The sequence below is a fragment of the Oxyura jamaicensis genome, chromosome 28 (genome assembly GCF_011077185.1).
Source record: "Oxyura jamaicensis isolate SHBP4307 breed ruddy duck chromosome 28, BPBGC_Ojam_1.0, whole genome shotgun sequence".
Lineage (NCBI taxonomy): Eukaryota > Metazoa > Chordata > Aves > Anseriformes > Anatidae > Oxyura > Oxyura jamaicensis.
The window spans coordinates 5058241-5078488 of NC_048920.1; the positions used below are offsets into that span (position 1 = coordinate 5058241).

At 49.3% G+C, this 20248-nt stretch overlaps 2 protein-coding genes and 1 long non-coding RNA gene across 3 annotated transcripts; 1 reads left to right on the plus strand and 2 right to left on the minus strand.

Moving 5' to 3' along the window:
- Positions 1-6606: 6606 nt before the first annotated feature.
- OAZ1 (ornithine decarboxylase antizyme 1) lies at positions 6607-10674 on the plus strand. The gene is given in 6 exon segments (XM_035348284.1): positions 6607-6802; positions 9111-9168; positions 9170-9256; positions 9386-9558; positions 10039-10124; positions 10248-10674. Coding segments are annotated over 6 exon segments (648 nt in total). The 5' UTR covers positions 6607-6686; the 3' UTR covers positions 10376-10674.
- On the minus strand, positions 7145-7403 carry LOC118179159. The gene is made up of 2 exons (XR_004756378.1): positions 7285-7403; positions 7145-7194 (listed from the first exon to the last, which is right to left on the minus strand). It is a non-coding gene; the product is annotated as an uncharacterized LOC118179159 (long non-coding RNA).
- A 3778-nt stretch (positions 10675-14452) lies between the features above and the next one.
- Positions 14453-17480, minus strand: PEAK3 (PEAK family member 3). The gene is made up of 3 exons (XM_035348459.1): positions 17356-17480; positions 16593-17212; positions 14453-16099 (listed from the first exon to the last, which is right to left on the minus strand). The coding sequence occupies exons 1-3, from the start codon at positions 17420-17422 to the stop codon at positions 15098-15100; spliced, it is 1689 nt and encodes a 562-aa protein (XP_035204350.1). The 5' UTR covers positions 17423-17480; the 3' UTR covers positions 14453-15097.
- Between the last annotated feature and the right edge of the window lie 2768 nt (positions 17481-20248).

Sequence of the window (20248 nt, forward strand, 5' to 3'; positions counted from 1 at the left end):
TCACCAGCAACTCTCAAAAGGACGAGCATGGCACATAACTCATTGCAGGCTAAATAACCTTCCCTGCCCTCGGGGCTTGTTCATTTTATTTATGGGAAAATATGCTCGTTAATACTCTTATCACAGGAGTGATCTAATTGGGGGCTGGGGGGGGGGGTAGTCTCCTTTGAATCCATTTTAATGAGCTGTTGGCAAAATGTTTAGGCAGGCAAAACTGACTCTGAACGCGTTTCTAACACAGCAGATTCTGCACAGGTCTTAACGTTCATCCTGCTGGCATCTGTTTGTTTTGATAACATTTCCAAACGAAATTACGAATTACAAAAGCCAAACTGTACTGTGCACTTCCTCGTCCCTAAGGCTGACTGATCCAAGCACAACAAGAACTGAAGGAAAATAGGCAACAGCTCACCCGCCCGCCCTTGCGACATGGAGGGTGTAGAAATGGCCCCTCCTGAAAAGAAACATCAGAACTGCTCTGAAAGAGAAAAGGGAAGCTACACCAAAAACAAATAAATAAATAAATAGAATTTAAAACAAAACAAAACAAAAAAAGTAAATAAATTCAGTACACAAAGGCTCCAGCAAACGGCTTGGCAAGGGGGTCAGCAGGGAAAGAAAACGCTGGTGGAAGAATTCCACAAAGCCTCTGCACACCAAAACGCAGATTCCGTATGATCAGACAGGGGCTTGTTTTCTCAGGACCAGCTCTGCAAGGTGCTGTGCCCCCCTGTTCTGCCCCTTCTAGCAGGACTGAAAGTGCTCATTCCAGTCCCCAAATTAAACTCCCCTCTGTAGGTCTGCACACTTTGCAGGAATCTGAACCTTGTCACCACTCATTTAACACAGGAACGGAGAGGGCAACCCCTGGGAGCTACATCTGTCCTGAAGTAAGTGAAACAGAAAATGGATCGTGGAAGGGAGGATGTTGCAATGGCTTGCACTTCATTGTTTTGCAACTACCTCTGAATTCCTCATGACTGTTTGCTCATAATTGGCAGCAGCTCCCAGAGAAAAATCAATACAAAAATCAAGCACTTTTTCTGAAATTACAGAACCGTAACGACAAATTGCTCAGGCGCATGCTTCTTTTCCCAACAATGTTAGGGTGCCGTTCCCCTGACGGTCTCCTGTGTCTCTGGCTGCAGGCTGGCGCTGCCCACGTTTCCTGTTCTCACTTCAAGCTGCTCCTCTCACCCCCGCATCATTTTTATAAGGAAACCAAACTGCAGCACCTCAAAAGCTTGCTCCTGCAAACAGACAACTCGGCACTTATTAGTGACCAGCACTATGTTGGTTTACACCCCTAAAAGCGATACTGAAATTTTAAAGCATTTTAAGCATCTGTTACCTCATCTGCATTCAATATATAGTCCTCTTCATACCAGCTGTTTTTAAGTGAGAAAGCAGAGTTCCAAAGTTTCTTTGGTAAGAAGCACACACATTTGTTGGCCCAACGTACTAGCGACTGCTTTCTTCTTGTTTAATATCTCACAAGGATCTTGGAAAATAAATTCTTCCCTGTGCTGGTAAACACTGAAGAATTCCAGCCTTACTTTGCAGTGGCACGCAGAATTTCCTTCAAGCACAAGGGGGTCTGCAGAAAACCTGACCTTCAAATCACCCGTTCTCGCAGGGAAGTCAGTGAAAATGAAGAGAGTTTTCCAGCTACAAAAAGTGTTCTAATTACATGACCCACAAAGATCAGAATAGATTCTAACTCACCAAAGAGCGTTGTTAGTGGAGGAGCATTTAAAATTAGGTAACTGGCAGTTAACTATTACCTGTAAGACAATGAATCTGGAGTTTGAAGGAAGGAGACAGATAGACCTAGGAGCCCCACTTTAGAAGACTTAGGTCTTACAAAGTTTAGAAATAACACTGTCCAGTGTTTTGATAAAGACCTCATAAACTTGTGCTGAGCTTTGTCTCCACACAGAACTGACCAAACTGAACATTTAAATTATCCTGGGACAAGAAGCAGCTAAATTACAGGGTGGAGAAGTCATCACAATCACTTTTGTGAAAACACGTCATGACAGACATCTCTGTGTCATATTTTATTCTGTTTTGGTGCTTGGCTGCATCTCTAGATAACTCTTAAAACTGTTAGAACAATGAGTGTCTTCCTGGAACGGAAAGAGAGAGAACAGGCAAGCAGAACAACTTGATTTTATAGTCTGGGTTACTTGATTTATTGAAATAGCTTTTACTACTTTTATGGAAATACTAAGTGTGCAATGCTATGTAAGGACTGTCCACGCTTTAAAAGAGAGCTTGTGTTTTTCTTTCTGTTGTACTTCCCTAGTCAGCAAATCAGAGGCAGACTAATTTACCATGATGCTGCTAAATGTCATAAACATCTAGTCTTTCCACATCCAAGAAGAGCTATGACAGCACGATGCAGCTAAGCAGAAAATATGTGGGGCTTTCTGCTACATGTCCATTACCAATCTTTTCCACTCATCTTCACTGGATCTTTGTTGCTGCTCTAGAACACGCGACCGGGCACTGCTGCAGTGCAGCCCGGCCAGCACACTCCCCAGTAACACCCTCAGTGGCAGAAAAAAACACAGAAACACTAATGGTTGCAGTCTTGTTACTTAGTCTTGTTTTAATCACCTAAACAGCAGAACAGCTTGTCTTTCCTTTTCTAAATAGAAGAAGTGATACAGCTACAGTATCAAATTGCAGGATTTCAGGACAGTCAAGTCTTAAGAGTGTTTTGGATCCTGCACATCTTCCTAAGCACTAGTTTTGTGTCATCACAAACTCCTGCAAACCTGAAAGCAGACAATGAAGAGGAAAGACATTCCATTACTGGTCTTGTCCATTTCTTCCTTGAGCATCTGTTTACATCAGCTACCAACCTTGACTTTGATTTTACTTACTCTTGTGCTGGCATAAACTCTGCTTCCAGTCTAACACCCTTCAGAAAGTAAAAACTATAAAAACGTGACAAAAATCATTAACTGGTAATTCTGATTAATGTTTGGGATGTCTCTTTTTAAAAGAGACTGAAAGACATGCTGAAACGAGGTTAAAAAAAAAAAAAAAAAAAGCAAATGAAGTTCTGGAAAATAAAACTCTTTTTTTTTTCCTCAACCTGAAACTATTCAAACTTAGGTTCCTAATCTGGAGTTTGGCTGTGTTGCTTCTTCTGTACTTTCTCCGTTAACAGGTCTGGTTATTTAGTTAACTCAAATTGCACAAGATATTTTCCCAGCTGATTTTATACAGCCTAATTACTATGACCTGTTTGTGTAAGACAGAGAACTTCTGGGACCTGCTGCACGCTCTCCTCTGAGGAGTTCAGTAAGCAGTTCAGGAGAGAGCTGCTGGAAGCTTACTGGCACATGCTCTCTGCTGCTGGTCAGCTCTGGGGACTACACTGGTCCTTTGAAATGTGACCTGGAGACATGGTAGTCGGGGGCCAGCGGAATGAGCAGGTCTTTGATAGCGTGTTTGTGGACACCAGCACAGGACTTGGGATGAACTAGAGCCTCAGGACTTTGATGGATGAGAATGTCTACTTGCAATTGTCCCTCTTGCCTCTGTATTGAAAGCTACTGTGCCACAGCAGATGTGGGTGTATATGAATGGAAGCCCACGTCAGCTGTTAGGGTTCACTGCCCGGTTATTAGATAACACCAGGGACTGAGTGTTGGTCAAAGATGCCAAACAAAATGCAGCTGGAGCAATTGGGACACAGACACACAGTTACTTCTGCATACTCTGCTATGGTAGGATAATCATGGCAAAACAGTGGTAAAAAACAGCTGGAGATGGCAACATCTCAAAGTGCCTCAGCTGTTAATCCTGACATTCTGAGTCAGAGTCTTCTCTGTGAGGATTTATGAATCATTGTCAATGCTAAACTGGAAGAGGCAGGCTATCTCAGCAAAACTGCAGCTGGAACTAATCACACACAATATTTAACACACAAAAAGAAAACAGGTTGATTGGGCTTTTTGCAGACTACAGAACACCACAGTGTTATCCAGGTCACTCAACTGTAAAATGGAATGACGGCCCGCTGAGATGACAGGTATCCAATGAGCAAAGCTGTTTCCAGTGCCACAGTGAAGAAGAAAGCAGCTGCAAAGATGATGTCCTTTGACACAGTGCCATTATCAGGAATTACAGCCAGATTACCACATAAACAATAAATGTCATTATTAGAAATAATGAAACCTAAAACAAAATGTTAAGTCCTTCCATCAACAAATATCCTCCCCCCCCGGGAAACCTTTCTAAAACAACACACAAAACATGAATTGCCAAATCTTCTCTGATGTGCTTCATTTGGTCCAAATATTCCTGAGTTGAGCTATCCTATTGTTTCAAGTTGGTCTCTGGGTAATGCATTAAATGGCAATCAGCTTCCCATCCATAAATCAACAGCCACACGTAGAGAGTATGATGAAAGCACCAATGTCACATTTATTTTGTGTTCTGGGAGCTAAGTGCAGACACCTGCAGCAAGAAAAGGCTTTTTCTCTTGTACCTCCTACTTACCATGACTCCCAGACTAGTCACTGGCTGCTGGCCAGGCTAGGCTTGTCATCTAAGCTGCAGAACAGACAGTGTTTTCGTTTGGCAATACACTTTGTTCCATCACAGTCAATCAGAGCAGTTTCAGGACACAGAAGGAGGGTGGGGATTTAGACACTTATTCTTGTTCAAAGTGGAACCAATCAATGGTTTGTCCATGTGCTCAGTGCTCCTGGATGGGAACATTTTAAAGCAAATAAATATAAACAACACAATAAAAATATTATATATGTATACTCAGCTGCAGCTACAGTACCTGAAGGCAATAAACAGGCTTGTTGTAGCCCGGGTTGAACAAAAAGAATACAGATATCTACATTTTTATACAAAACCATGATTTTTTTTTTTTTTACATCATTACAATGTTTCTTTAGTAGTTTTCTCTGGCTCTTTAAAAACCTTTTTTTCCACTTCATTTACAAGTCATACCTGCCCACAGACTCAATTCAGCATCATGTAAACCTTTCTTTTAGCTTTCTTTCCACGTAGGACAGTAACATCCACCACTTAGGATGTGCCCTGTCTTGCACGATGTGCTTCTGACTTGGTTTTTAGGAAGGGGCTGCTATCACCTAGTAAGCAATAGGCTGAAATGTTCAGAACTGACCGAGTCAAAGACCGTTCCAGGGATTTCTCATGTATTTACTTTTCGTACACATTTGACTGCTGCTTCAATTTAAGATGGCGTTTACACCTGTATTGTCCAGAAGAGATCTGGGCTGTCTGAAACACTCGGCCTTTCCTCCAGACCTTGCTCTTGCGGTGGGGTGCAAAGACCCAGCTGCGCCCTGAAGCCTCGGGTTCCCAAAACGCTTGCAGGAGATCAGAAGCGCCGTGCAAGTTATCAGGGGAGCGTTACAGGCTGTTTGTCATGGGGCTCAGGGAGCAGGTTAGCGTCTGCTATGTAAATAACCAGCCTTTATTTGCTTCCTCATTGAAGGTACAGCATGAGGTTTTTTTCTGTTCAGGTTACTAAGAGTCACTACCCAGACAACTTTAAAATTATACACCACACGGTGGCCAGAATAAAACACAAACTGGAGGCAAACACGACATTGCGATTCTAGCATCAACCAAGGACGGGCGCACCAAAAAGAGGTCACACTCCCGGCCTATTCCTCCTGAGACTACCCGCCCTGTACTTGTGTGACTGGTTAATTATATATATATATATTTTACGTTTCTCTCAGCATCCAGCCTATAGGACTACAGAGAATGGCCTCAAGTTGTACCAGGGGTGGTTCAGGTTGGAAATTAGGAGGCATTTCTTCTCAGAACGAGCAGTCAGGCATTGGAACGGGTTGCCCAGGGAGGCAGTGGAGTCACCGTCCCTGGGGGTGTTTAAGAAGTTGGATGTGGTGCTTGGGGACATGGTTTAGTGGGCGATGTGGTGAGAGGGTGATTTTAACCTCGGAGGTCTTTTCCAACCCTAATCATTCTATTAATTCTATGATGCCCACGCAGGGCAAGCCTGAAGCTGCGGGACCCACCCCCTTGGAGGATCTGCCGGGGCCCCAGGAGGGTCTGCCGGGACGCTGATGGGACCTTGAGGGGTGCAATGAGGGGACCCGCAAGGCCACCGCCTTCACGCTCCCCACCCCCGCGCATGCGCCACCCGCGGCCCAGCCCCTCCCTTTCCCCGCAGTTTACCTCAGCCAGGCGGAGTCGCCGGATGCAGGACTCGAACAGGCGGCCCTGCGATCAGCGAGGGCTGCGGCACCGTGCCGAAACCTCCCAGCCCAGCCCCGCCCCACCCCGCCCGATCCCGCCCACCCGCGAAGGCCCAGCCAATCGGAGCTCTCCGTGACACCCTGTCTCGTCGCCTTTCTAACCAGCGCTGAACTCCTCGCTCTGCCGGCCAATAGGGAAAGAGCTCGATGTTCCGCCCCCGCGCTCTCTTTAGCCAATGGGAAACGAGGCTTTCTAAGTGACAGTTGGGCTGTTCCCGCACGGGAGCGCTCTCCTGTTCGGGGGCGTGGTCTGATCCAGCGGGCGGTACCACATAGGGGGCGTGGCCTACAGAGGGTATATAATGACCCACTGCGGCCCGGGTGCCATTTTGTGTAGCAGCGCCTGGAGAGCGGCCGGGGGGAGGCAGCGGAGGGTTTCGGGGTTCGGACCAGAGCGGCCGGATGGTGAAATCCTCCCTGCAGCGGATACTCAACAGTCACTGCTTCGCTAGAGAGAAAGAGGGGAATAAAAGCACCATCATGCCCGCCGTGCTGAGCCTCAGTACCGGACAGAACAGGTGAGGGGCTGGGGCCTTGCTCAGCCTTCGCACCGCAGGGCGTTCGCCACCGCCTTCCCCCCCCCCCCCCCCCCCGGGCTCTGGTTTTCTTCCTCCTCCTCCTCCCCCCCCGGACTGGGGGTAGGGCTGCTCCGTGGTGGGGGCGGGCTCTGCGGCCTGGCCTCCTCCCCCGCAAAAGAAGGGGGGGGGGGGGCGGGAGGCGAAAAATACAAAAAAAAAAAAAAAAAGCTATTTTTAAAAAAATTTCAGAAGTGTAAGGCAACGCCGTAAGGTCGGTTATGCCCCTAGCCGTGCCAGGGGACACGTCCGAGCCCCCTCCCACACACAGCCGGGCCCCGGCAGCCTCCCCCGAGCTCCCTCCCGGTGCCACGTTAGTGGCGGCCCCCGGCAGGCTCCCCCGAGCCCCCTCCCGGTGCCACGTTATTGGCAGGCCCCGGCCCCGCGCTGGGCTCAGCCGAGGGGGGAAGGCTGGGGCAGGGCACCCCCGGCCCCTCGGCGGGCTGCTCGGACGTACGCCCCCCCTCCCCGGAGGGATAATGGGGGGAAAAGACTCCTGAAGACAAAAGGCACGGCCCCCGGGGGAGAAAAGGCAGAATTAGGCAAGAGAGGGGAAAGGGCTGGAAGCTGGTAGGCCCTTATGTAAGTGCAGATATTCTTGAGAAGTAATCGAGGCGCTGAGTCTAAAGTAGAACGTAATACTGTTACGAGAGCTCTTAATTTAAAAGACAACGGAAGGATTAAACAATCCGAACAGACACTGAGGAAAAAAGATCTGGATCGGGGTGACTGGGCTACAATGGTGGAAGCTTAGGACGTGGGTCTGCCCTGAATAAAGAGAGCGATGAACAGAGCTGGTGTGTGCATTGTGAGACCAGCCCTGGAATGCTACAGAAAGCTGTTTTAAACTTAAGTCCAGGTTAAAGAACAGTGTTGTTTTTTTTTTTTTCAAGAGGAGTAAGATTACCCAAACATCACTAAAATACATTCTCAATTGTAAACTGTAGACAGCCTTCATTATATAGTGCTTTTCATTGGGTGAAAGGTGAAATCGTAAAGGATTACTACTGCACAGCTCTGAACAAGGTGTTCAAAGGCTTATTTGTAAGGCTAATTAGGAATACATAGATCGGCAATCATTCTGAAATAAAGTAAGTAACACTAGTATTAAAGTCATTTAAGAGAGCCTAAAATAATGGATTGAACACACTTAATTGAGATTGAGCACATTTTAATTTTTAGTTTAATAACTTCATAGCTGCTGTGCTTACTAATGCCTTCTGGCATTTAATATTTTACCTATATGGCCATTCATCGCCTTTCTAATACGGATTATTCATCACAGATTCCAAGCTCATTAAAAATTAAACTCGTATGAACTGTGCAAAATGGTGGATTATTTTGTACATGTTTATTCTGATTTGCAAATGGCTGCTGGCACTCACAGACAGGACGATTGTGAAAATTTCCCTAAGGGCCTCGATTGCTGCATCTGCTGAGATGACGCAACTCAAGAGTGAGCCTGCAGGGTGAAGGATGGTGCAGAGGGAGGGGCCAGGCGGCACAGCGATTGCTGTTCCTACAGAAGGCGGCTTATTCACAGCCAAGCAGGCTTAGAGATGGCACATATAGAAGAAACAGCACATACAGAAGAACTGTTTCATATCTGAAGATAACATTCTTCACCTTAAACACTGAATGTGGCTAAGCAATGTATAATTGCTCCAAAAGTCAGTCAGTAGAAAGACTTGTAGATTTCCAAATCATAAGATGTGGTCTCTAAGTTGAAACTCAAGAGCTTGCTTCTGTGCTTTTCCTGATAGCAACATCTGAGATAGTGTCCCCTGTGAGGCTATTTAATGTAATTTTCTGACCTTGAGCCAAGAGAGCTGATGCAAAGGTCTAACGTAATTAAGGCTGTGTATCACAAGGAAAAATGATTTCCAGGGTGGGGAAGAAAATGAGATTTTGCATACATAGTAGTGAAATGGTTCCTTTCTTGTGATCAGGTCAAACATACAGCTGCCACGATACAGAAATGTAGCTCATACCAAGTTAAGAGTATTTTCATCTCCAAGCTAGTATTTCATTCAGTATAGTGCAGTAGTAGCTTTCTGACGCCTGCGCATCTGGGCTTTAGGTGATGTTCTCGTGCTTGGCCTGTGTGTTCTTTTGTCTTGCTACTTGACTAGGTTGCAGTGGGAGGAGTTCCCTCAGTCTACAGAACTGTGCCATCTAATCTCTGTAAACCTAGAATTCCCAGGGCTCTAACAGCACTGCTTGTTTACCTTTAACTGTGATTCTTTTCTAGTTCCAGGGTTCCCTTCAATTGCTGTAGTAACCTGGGTCCGGGGCCTCGGTGGTGCTCCTGATGTCCCTCACCCACCCCTGAAGATCCCAGGTGGGCGAGGGAATAGTCAGAGGGATCACAATCTTTCAGCTAATTTATTTTATTCGGTGAGTATGAGTAATGTTAAGCAGTTTGCTCTGGTAGGTGGGAAGCTTTTCTTGTCCCAGCCCTTTTAATGGGAGTTAACTCTTTTCCAAAATGAACTGGAAGTAATGTTGCACATATTACTGCTACAGGATAATCGGCTGAATGTAACAGAAGAACTAACATCTAATAACAGGACAAGAATTCTGAATGTCCAGTCAAGGCTTACAGATGCCAAACACATTAGTTGGAGAGCAGTGCTGAACAACAACAACCTCTATATAGAAATTCCCAGTGGTGCTCTGCCTGAAGGGAGCAAGGACAGGTGGGTAGAATAAAATGCAACTTGTGTTTGATTTGTCTTGAAGGTCTAGCATTGTACTGTTGATGTTCTCTTCAGTCTGCTCATGCTGCTTGAGCCTCTCTTGTAAGAGACTACAACTAACTGATCTTGATCTGAGAGCTTCATCTGCTTGTTCTGTCAGGCAAAATCAAGGACAAAGATCTGTTTTCAAACTGCATTCCTGGTAGTGGTGGTTGCTTTTATCCACTGAAAATAACATTCTGGTTCTGAGTCTGTCACTGCAGTTCTCCCTTCAGCTGCAACAACAAAAAAAAGTATAAGATTTAAATTTGTGCCTCAGGCTACAGCTATGGTTTGGGGATTTCTCGCTGGTGTGAGTCTCCAACCCATGCCTGCTACTTGTGCTTGTAATGTGTGCAGATGGGTTCATGGGGCCTTGCTACCCACCTCTGAAGGAAGTGCTTGCTCATGTGCATTGAATGCCTTGCATTTGTTTTGTAGTTTTGCAGTTCTTCTGGAGTTTGCTGAAGAACAGCTTCGAGTTGATCATGTGTTCATTTGTTTCCACAAGAACAGAGATGATAGAGGTAGGTGTTAGCACTGTCACTAGGGATGTTAATGCAATATTTGAAGTTGGTTTTGGTGGAAACTTTTAACTGTTGTTTGATACTAAGAGAATGAAATGTGTTTTTTTTTTTTTTTTTTTCTAGCTGCATTGCTCCGTACTTTCAGCTTTTTGGGCTTTGAGATTGTGAGACCAGGGCATCCCCTTGTCCCCAAGAGACCAGATGCTTGCTTCATGGCCTACACGTTTGAGAGAGATTCATCAGAAGAATAATAGATTGCAATGTTTGCCTTTTAGAGCTTTCTTGTTGTCTATAAAGATGATTCTGTAGAAATTTTGTCAACATCTATTACAGTATATATAACTTTGTATGAGATGTGACCAACTGCTCTGGTGGTGAGATGTTGAAAATTTCAGACTCCACATCTTTTTCTGGATTTGTGCGCATGTTGTGGTTGTGCAAATAAATGCTCCCTCCAAATTAGCAGTATATTTCTTGAAGTTTAATATTGTGTTTGTGATACTGAAGTATTTGCTTTAATTCTAAATAAAAGTTTATATTTTACTTTTTATTCCTGGTTTAAGATGTTTAAGACTTGCACTCTGAAGAGTTGGCTCTGGAACATTGAAGTTGCAGGTATAGAAAGGCTTGGGTTACTTGTCACTTGATTGGAACTCAAGGCTATGATCTGTCAGAACTTGCAGTCCTGGAAGAGCCTGCTTTTATGAAAGAACTATAGCAGGTTATCTGTTTATACTGGTCATTGTGATCAATGATGGAGTAGCAGTATTAAATACCAGCCAGGCTGGCAGCAAAGTCTTGTGGCTTTTTTTTTTTAAAAAAAAAAATTGGTTGGAAACAGAAGTGCTGAGGTACCAAGAGGCCAACTCCTGTTCTTACCACTGCCATCAGAGTGGTTCCAAAGAGGATTTATCATTATGGTGATAGGCACTTATATATAATTATATATGTAAATCCCTGCTGTATCAATGTTTCATAGGATAGATGATTCAGGGCATGTGTTGGTTAGAGTGAAATGAGCAAGTGAAGTGCTGAGAGCACAGTACATACATGCTATGAGGTTCAAGCAGCTTTGAGAACCAAATAATGCAGTTTTAGCATCTAAAATCAGTGTTAGTGGTGGAGTCCCCTGTGCTGGCACTGCAAGATGACTCACTGCCTTATTGGCTGTGATCTAGAAAGGCTTGTGGCAGTTGCGTAGCTAAATACTGTCACTGAAGCATAGGCAGCCTCCAGAAGGGGGCTGCAAATCAGGCAGAACATTGGGGTTGAAGTACAAGGAGAAGAGAATTGAGCAGTGCGTGTTGGGGGGGGGTACAACCAGCCAGACAAAGTCTGTGGTACTGAACAGAAGGGAAAAACGTTGACCTACGCTGTGCTAGATTAACCAGAGCATGCAGTTGTAGCTGTCACCTACAGTGGTAAGTCTTCAGAGGGCTGTGCTTTAAAGTATGTTTAATTTTTTTTAGTTCGTATTTGCAGCTGTAAATGCTTGTTTAGTGCTATTAGATCCCATCAAACTTCGCCTATAAAGCTTAGAGCAGTGAATCCCTGGGGTCGATTGAGTGCTGGCTCCGAGGTTATTTCACCAGGTTTCAAACACCCCATTGTTCATGCTGTTGTGTCAGTGTAAGCACAAGCACATGATCCTCGTTCATTCCAGCATGTGCTCTGCTACCAGCCCCATGTCCCCAGAGCTTGGCTTTAGGATCCAACTCACCTATGTGCCGGAATGTGTAAATGAGTCCTGGGGGGCTGCTCTGTGGGGTGATGCTTAGGCAGCTGTTCTGGGCCAAGGAATGCAGGTATCGCACGAGTACGTCAATCTGCTGCTACCCCTACAGTTCTGCTCTCTGAGCAGTGGTGAGCAGGTCCTGTGGTGGTAACTGCCCCTGCTGCAGCACAAAGGGGCCTGCGGGTGTGGTGCTGTGATCTCAGAGAGCCTCGTAAGTGAGCAATACATTCCTGATGGTCTGATTAATTGGCTTCAGGCACTTACCAAGCCTTTTGCTAACACCTGGACCCTTCACACTCCCAGCACCATCGCTCTCTCCTCCTTGGGTCCTGGTATACCTGGCACGACAGTGGTTCCCGATAGACCTGGGCTCCTGGCTGCTGTGTAGCCAAGTGAATGCAAGCAGGCTCCTTCCTACTGTCACTTGCTTGTGGTCTTATAGTCCTGCTCATGCTTTTTTTTTTTTTTTTTTTGGAAAGCTGTGAACTTGCCAACAGCTGGTGAAGAGGAGCGGGGCATGAGGTGGGAGTGTTCCTGCCTTTTCCCAATAAGCTGGCAAAAGCCTCAAGTTCCTAAGGGGATTCTCTTGAGAAACTTGTTTTCCTCTCACCTGTTGTGGCAGTGATGCTGCTGCCTGCTTTCTATGGGGACGAGCAAATGTGGAGCCCATGTGGTTCTGCCTCCAAAGCTGTGGACCCCTGCAGCCTTTGCTGGCCGCAGTGTTCCAAGCTGCCCCAGAAGAAGGGGCGAAGGTCACCAATGGTGACGATCAGCTGGAAACCAGAGCTGGGGGTGCAGGTGGTGCTTGGAGCTGCTGTTGTGGCAGTGACACATGATCTGGCCATCCTAGCCCCTGGGACACCAGGGGCTGGGGTAGGCCGGCAGGAGTATATATAAATATGTATATACATATATATATATATTTTCCCCCAAGGTGAGGTGCCCAAGCAGGCCCTGCTGCTGAGCTGCTGCTACTGCCAGGGCTTTTACTGCCATCTTGTAGCCATGCATGATACTACAGGAGCAGCAGTGGGGATGCAGGGCAATGCCTTCTGCGCGATTCTGGCCCCAAAGGTCCTACTGGGGGACTCTGGTTTTGTGAACCGGCCGTGCTTGGGTACTGAGCAGATTTGTGTGGCCAGGGAGAATTTTCGACCCTGCTCCTTCCTGTTTCTGGTCTGTGGCACCTGGTCACCTTTGGTCACACCTCCCTTGTACTCTGCTGGGGAGATGCTCGAGGCAGGGACGGTCTGCACTGCATGCAGAGCCTCACACAAAGGGGCTGTGATCTCAGCTGGGTGCCAGCCCTGCTGCAGTCCAAGCAACAAGGCTGATGCCTCCCTGCACTGTGGGACGCAGCCCTGGGCTGTGAGGCTGGGGATGGAGCAAGTTTCTGCCATGCCAGACTGGAAGAAAGCAGTGCCCTGGGAAAGCAGCATGTTGTTGGGGCAGGGCAGGAGGCAGAAACCCACTGGCTGGGAGCATTTTTCTCTGTGGTTCTGTCTCCAGGCTTACAGCTCCTGTTTACCAAAGTTTTTTTCAAGTCTGGGGACTGCCAAGAAGGATCCTTCCCAGACTCAGCTGTGCCACTGGCTCCAGTGACTGCCCAGTGTGTCACCATCTCCATTGATGGGACACCAGACCTGCCTCTGTGGGAAGGCCCCAGGGCCCATCTCACTGTGTGCACAGTCCACAGCAGCTGCTCTGTCTGCCATCAGGTGATATCTGTGAGTGGATTCATAATTACTTAGTTAATAATTATATCAACTACCCAAGTGGGGTCTCCTGTGACATTCTACCCCCTGTGCAGACAGCCGTGTCGCTGCCATGCTCACGTGGTTTGGGGCTCAAGGTGCCGATCCTGCACAGTGCTGAGCAGCCACTGTCTGTATGATGTGTCCTTAAGGCGTGTGCCCCCAAGCGCCGTGGGACAGGTGTGTACATCTGGTTGTGGGTCTCTTTACAGGGGAAATGTATTTATTGCAAGCTGCACTCAGTTTAGTCACCACGTGAGTCAAATCTTGCTGACAAGCAAATGGTGTTTCCCTGCAAGTCCCGTTCCAGGAGTGGGATCACGGGGGGCACACTTGGCTCGGGGGCTCAGCCAAGAATAGGTGCCAAGCGGTCTGGGGCTGTGTGTGATGGGCTCGTGTCCCCAACATGCTAACCGCACTTTGCCAGCCCCCAGGTGTTGCAGCCAGACCTTTGGAGATTGTGTACAACCCTGGGCTCAAGTTTCTGCCTTACCCACACGAGCTTTTCCCCATCCCATACACCTTCAAGTTTCATGGCACAGATCACAGCACAGTGATCACCACATGGGGCGTCCAGGTGCTGGTTCCTGGCTCCTAACAGACCCTAAGCAGTGACTGAGACACACCCGTGGGCATCTCACACCTCCCCGTAGATGCAATGGCCCTGCCTTGGTGCAGCCAGACTGACGATCCGGTCTGGCCCCTGTGTGCAGCAGCCACAAACCCACCCGAGCTGTCTGCTGCTCCAAGTCATCTGTGGAGTGGTGAAGTTCAGCTTTGTGATCCTCCCTGGATGGATTGTCAGGGTGTAAGAAAGCACATAAAAGGCCAGTATTTAACAGCTCTGGGTTTTATTGAAGCTGTGTGGTTGCTTTATTGCCTCCTTTGAGACGTCATTGGTATTTGTGACTATGCTACAATCTGTTCCTAAAAAGGGCAAGGCATTGTGTTTCTTCTCCCACAATAGTGTCGGAAGGTGAGCAGTAATGTATGGCTTTGTATCGTTACTTAAAACAGTGGCAGTAGCAGTACAGGAGGAGGTTCTTTTTTTTTTTTTCTTTTTTTTTTTTTTTTTTTTTTTTTTTTTTTTTTTTTTTCTTTTTTTTTTGGCGTGTGTGTGAAAAGTCTAAGCTCCATTAACCTTACTCAGGATAATCAGCCACTGAGCTGAGCTGGTGCTTCGTCCTGTGGCTTCCATCCAGCTGTCTTTCCGAGATGCTCCAATAACCTGGACTCAAACCATTGAACAAAAATCAGCAAAAGGTGTAAAAGCACATCCTGCATCCTGGGAGCCAAGGTACCATGGTGGGAGTTTGGTCCTTGCTTACTTAGGACCATTGTTCATGCGGAGTGCAGAATCAGTTTCAGATTTGGAAACAGTTTTCTCAGCCAGGATCAGCCTTGGTTGGGAGCTGAGAGCTGGTGGATTTGTCCAGACCTCTATGGGCTCCTGTCTTTGGGGAGCCTTTTGGGCAGGCTTGTCTCTAGGGCATGTAGAGAACCTGGGTGACCTGGTAGAGCATGTGCTCTGTGACCTCCGCGAAGTACTGGCAGCACAGCCACTCCTCCAGGCCGGGGCTCACCCCAGCCCCAGCCCCCTTCTCAGCAAACTTCAGCAGCAGCAGTGCCCTCTTCATCTGCACCCAGTTCCGGAGCAGGACCAGCGTCTTCTTGCTCTTGGCGAAGAGCTCCTGGCGAGGCCCCCAGAGCAGGACCTGCAGGATGCCCCTGGCCTGATTGATGGAGACCCTTTTGAAGGGGTCTCGGTGGAGAAGCAGCAAGGCCAAACGCTTGAGTCCCGTGGAGTAGATGGACAAGGAGGGGATTTCAGGCAGCTGATTGCTTCTCAGGTCCAAGGCATTTTCCAAAGAGATGTCCACGTGCAAGATCTTATAGATCAGCATGCCTATATTCAGCTCATCTGCCATTGGGGTGAGGGGAGCAGCAGACCCCTCTGTCCAGTCCTGCTCTTGGCTGGTGGAACAAGGTCTTCTCTTGTCTTTAAGCTTGAACAAGTTGCTGATGAGCAACCTTGGAAGGGACAGCCCCATGGATGCCTCCTTGTCCTGCTGGCTCCCAGGGGGACACGGGCACTGCACCAACAGCAGGTTCTCGGGGCAGACGTCACCCTGCCCCAGATTCTGCGCCCTGAGGTGCTCCAGCCCCATGCACACCTGCAAGAGGAGGAGGCACGCCAGGCGCTCATAGTGCCCGGGGCTGCTCCTGTGCAGTGCCCAGGAGCCCTCCACAAACCCTGCCAGGGTCTGGTAGGGCACGTCTGGGGATAGGAGGACCTGCAAGACTTGGGGGGTGGCAGGAGGGGCTGGCTCTTCTCCAGAAGGAGACAGCCCCTGCTTACTGGGGTGGCCGGGGAGCAGCAGCTCCCCAGGGACGTGGTCGGTGAAACGTCCGATCAGGCGCTGCATGCTGCAGTGTGCCCCGAGGAAGCTCTCCACCTCCAGGCTGCAGCAGCCCGGCTTGAGGACCTGTGAGGAGAGAAAGAGCAGGGACAGCTGTGCCAGGAGAGAGCCTGGATCCTGGATCCACCACTTGGGTCAGGGCCACAAGCCCCAATCCTACCCATGCATGGTGCTGGGCGTCCCTGGACCCTCTGGTGCTTGAAGAAAGAAATGGGGCATACAGAAGGGGGTGTCAGTCCTGGCTGAGCTGCAAAGCTGCCTTTTTGGGTCTCATCCTGCACTACCAGAGAGCCAGCCCCACTCCCTGCCTGCTGGCCCCTCAAGGCCTCGTGCCAGGGCACTTGCCCCAGCGATGCCATCCTCCTTGTACCTTGGACCTTTGGTCCCTTGAACCCATGGGAGCCCTCAGCAGCATCATCAGCAGCACCAGCTCATTTAGCAAATGAGTAAGTGTGGCAACTAATTCATTTGCTAAATGGGGAATCTCCTGGCTAACATGGGCCACCCCAGGGTCACATTTGCCTGCAGCCCCCTCCTGCTGCCCGAACCCCCCACTTACCTTGGCTGCAAGCACCAGCTGGGCTTGCCTAAAAGCAAATCCCACGCGGAAATACCAGGCATCGCCGCTCTGGCAGCATGGCTCCCGCTCCAGGATGCTGAGCGCTGCCCAGCCCTTCCCTGCCAGCTCTGCCCCCAGCCACTCCGGGGGTCCCACCAGACCCTCCTGGGCTTGGGCCACCAGCCGGGCCAAGCTAGCCACCTGGCAACCCACTAGGGCTTTGTACAGCCCGTCCTGTCCCTCCAGGCCCCGCAGCAGCCGGCCCAGCTCTGCATCTCCTGTTCCGAAGGTCAGCTCCTCTGGGCTGGGTGTCAGGGCTTCCCCCGGGATGCTCCAGGCCTCCCCCAGGCTCTGGGACTTGGCCAGGGGCTTCTTGGGTGCCCGGGGCGGGCCGGAGCTGGGCCCCCCCTCCTTGTGTGGCAGCAGGGTGCTGCCAAGCCATGGCATGGCGTCGCTGTGGTGGGGCCGCGATGAGCCCTGCTCCGGGAGGGACTCTGCTCGCTGCAGCTGCTTTTTCGGCAAGGGGGGAGGCAGGGGGTCATGGTCGGGCTGGGGGGGGACTCTCCTGGCTCCATCCCCTCGGCTGGCCTTGGTGGGGACGAGGTGGGCGCGCAGCTCTCCTGGGGAGGGAGGAACAGGGGGCTGTTACACCGCCGCACCTCTCCACCCCAAAGCCATGCACAAAAGGGGTAATTGTTGTTGGGGGGGTGGGGGGGGAGAACAGCATAGTTCTGTCCCTGGGGGCTGCCTGGCTGTCACTTACCCACGTTGCTGTAGATGAGGGCTGAGGCAGGGGTCTGAGGCAGGTGTTCCCCTGGGGTGTCTGGCATGGTGGCGGGCGGTGCGGGGGCCCCCAGGTCCAGGCTGGCACAGCGGGTGCGTGCTTGGCCCCCCAGGTCCAGGCTGGCACAGCGGGTGCGTGCTTGGCCCCCCAGGTTCAGGCTGGCACAGCGGGCGTGCATTTGCCCCCCTGCCTGCGCCACGGCCCTGCACAGAGCTAGGAGTCAGCGCTTGCCCCCCCCTCCACCCAGCAGGGGCTTCCGCTCCTCTCACTACTAGCTCTGGGGAAGAAGAAAGAAAAAGGGGAAGCAGCAGCTGCGGCGGACATGGCTGTGAGGTTTGGGGGTAAAAGGCGGGGAGTTTGGTGTCCCAGTGACTCCAGCCCCTGCACTGGGGGTGCTCCTGTGGGGTGGAGGCTGCCTGGAGTTTTGCATGTGCTGGTGCATGGCTACAGCCATCATTTCATATCTGGCCTGGTCGGTGGCCATGAGGTGAATGCAACGATGAGGGAAAGGTGTGGGGTGACGGCAGGAAAAGCTTTTGTTGCTCCACCTGCCTGAGCAGGGAGAGGGCTCAGGGGATCCAGGGGTCTGTGCATGAGGAGGGACGTGCAGTGAGCCCGCGAGCACTGAGCAGGGACACAGAGCAGTGGGAAGGAGCTAGCTGTGGGGTTTCACTTCTCCATCCTGGCCTCTGACCCTGCTGTTATGAGTGGTACTGAAACCATGTTGGCTTTCTTGAAACCCACCATTTTTACAGCTTCAAGCTTTGACATATATTCTCCCCCCCCCCCCCCCCCCCCCCCCCGCATTATTGCCCTGCTGCACCCATGGATCTTGCAGTGGTGCAAATCCTCGGGCTGGAGCATTCTTGCTGGGTGCAGCTGGGAAGTGCCATTCTGGGACACGTTTGCAGAGTAGTTTGTTGTTACCTCTGAGATTTTCTTGGCAGCGGTGGGGGTCTGGTGGGCTCCATCTCCTGGCGCTGCTGGGGCCTCCCTGTCTTCAGCAGATGCTCCGGCGCCCCATTCTGGGATCCCCCGTGCTGGCCATGGCCTCTAAGTGCAGGAAGATGTACTTTCAAAACACATTCCTCAGTGTCTAGCAAGCTTAAAATAAGTCCAAGGCTCAGGGTCGCTCTTGAGCCATCCCCGTGTCACCCTGGTGTGCTCTGGTAGCACCGATTGCACCACTGTCAGTTGGGGGTGCTGTGACCTGCTGCAGGTTGTTGCAATGTGTTTGCTTCACCCTTGCTGCTTGCACGCACTTCACACTTCTCCTCCTGGGTGCTTTCTGGATGGTAGTGGTGCTGCAGGGAGGGATTTCTGCTGTAAAACCTTCCAAAAGCCTTTTGAATTCCCTGCTCTCCAATGGCTTTGCACTAGATGTACCAGAGCGGTGGAAATATTTATTTATTTATCCTTTTTGTCTGGGATTTCCTGCAGCTGTTACAAATTAGGAAATTCCCCCTCTGGTGTCTGTCACCCCTAGGACGAGGTTGCTCTTTTAACACTCTAAAAAATGAAATTTGGGCTGTCTTGAATCATGTCCCAGCTTTAGGCAAACCATAGGAATTTCGCTTGAGAGCCCTGAGGCTGGAAGATGAGCAGACTTCAGGAGATGTGGCTTTATACACAGAAAAGGCAACATCATCTGTATTTTTGAAGCTTGAGCTGGGACAAGACAGATGTCCACAGGACCGGTGGTGAGACAGGCTGGTTTTGGGGCTTAACTGGTGCTTAGCTGGTGCCTGAGGTACAGGTAGCCCACCGATGGGGCTTCTTGTGGTGCATTTTGAAATTCACATTTCCTAGACAGCATCAAGAAACCCACCGGGTTTGTGTCTGTTTGCCTGCAGTGCTCACCAAGCACAGGCCATATATTAGAGCTGATAAAGCATGTGCTGGGGCTGAGCTGTATTTTAATCGTGATTCAGGAGGATGTACAAGAATCTGGGAGGTGGCAGCATGTGCTTTGTCCTTCCTGTGCTGGTCGTGATGCTCTCCTTGGTGGATGCAGTGGGCGCAGCTCCCGCTTGCACTGCAGAGCAGGAAGCTTGGCTTTGTACTCCCCCCTGCTCTCCCCGGGGCTATAGTGTTGTAAAAATAAGAATAGAAATGGTGAGCATTTAAGATTCATCGGGATTCTGGGCTTATTGATGGTGTTTGGCAATGGGGTCAGTACGTTTCCCTCATCTTGGTAAGTCATTTATGCTAATGACTGTACAACAAACCATTTTAAACAACCGTAAATCTACTAGGAACATCAATTTTTCTCCTTAATAAATAATGTTACATTCAAGATAAACCAGGGACCATTAGGAATAAAAAACGCAGCATTAGTGACATGAATGTTCCTCTACAAAGCTAGGGAGAAGGCATCATTCAGAGGAGCCCTGCAGTGGCCAAGAAGGGACTTTGGATTTTTGGACCTGTGACTTCAGGTAAACACCTCCAAACTATTACTGGGGAAGCAGGGGGATGGTCACTGGTATTTTGGGTAAAAGGGAAATAGGGCTGTAAATGGGTCTAGCATTAAACCACATTGCAAAATTAAGTCTCCAGTTGTCAGCTCTGTGCCAACATGTCGATTCCAACCACAAATGGCAAATTAAAGGTGGTAAAACACACCAGCAGCTGCTAAACATGGTGGGCGTATCTCTGCCCCGAACAGAAATAAAGTCACACAAAGATATTTTCTCCCCAAATCGCTTAATTCTTGCAATTGCTAGAAAAGAGCAATTGCAGGGCACTGCCTGAGAGGGAGAGAATTCCCCGTGGAGCACCTCAGGAAGCTTATTTTCGGGACAGCAGGACGGGTTTAGGCACTGTTGGCTGACAAAATCTGCTGAACACCTTCTGCCAAAGTTGCCGAGCA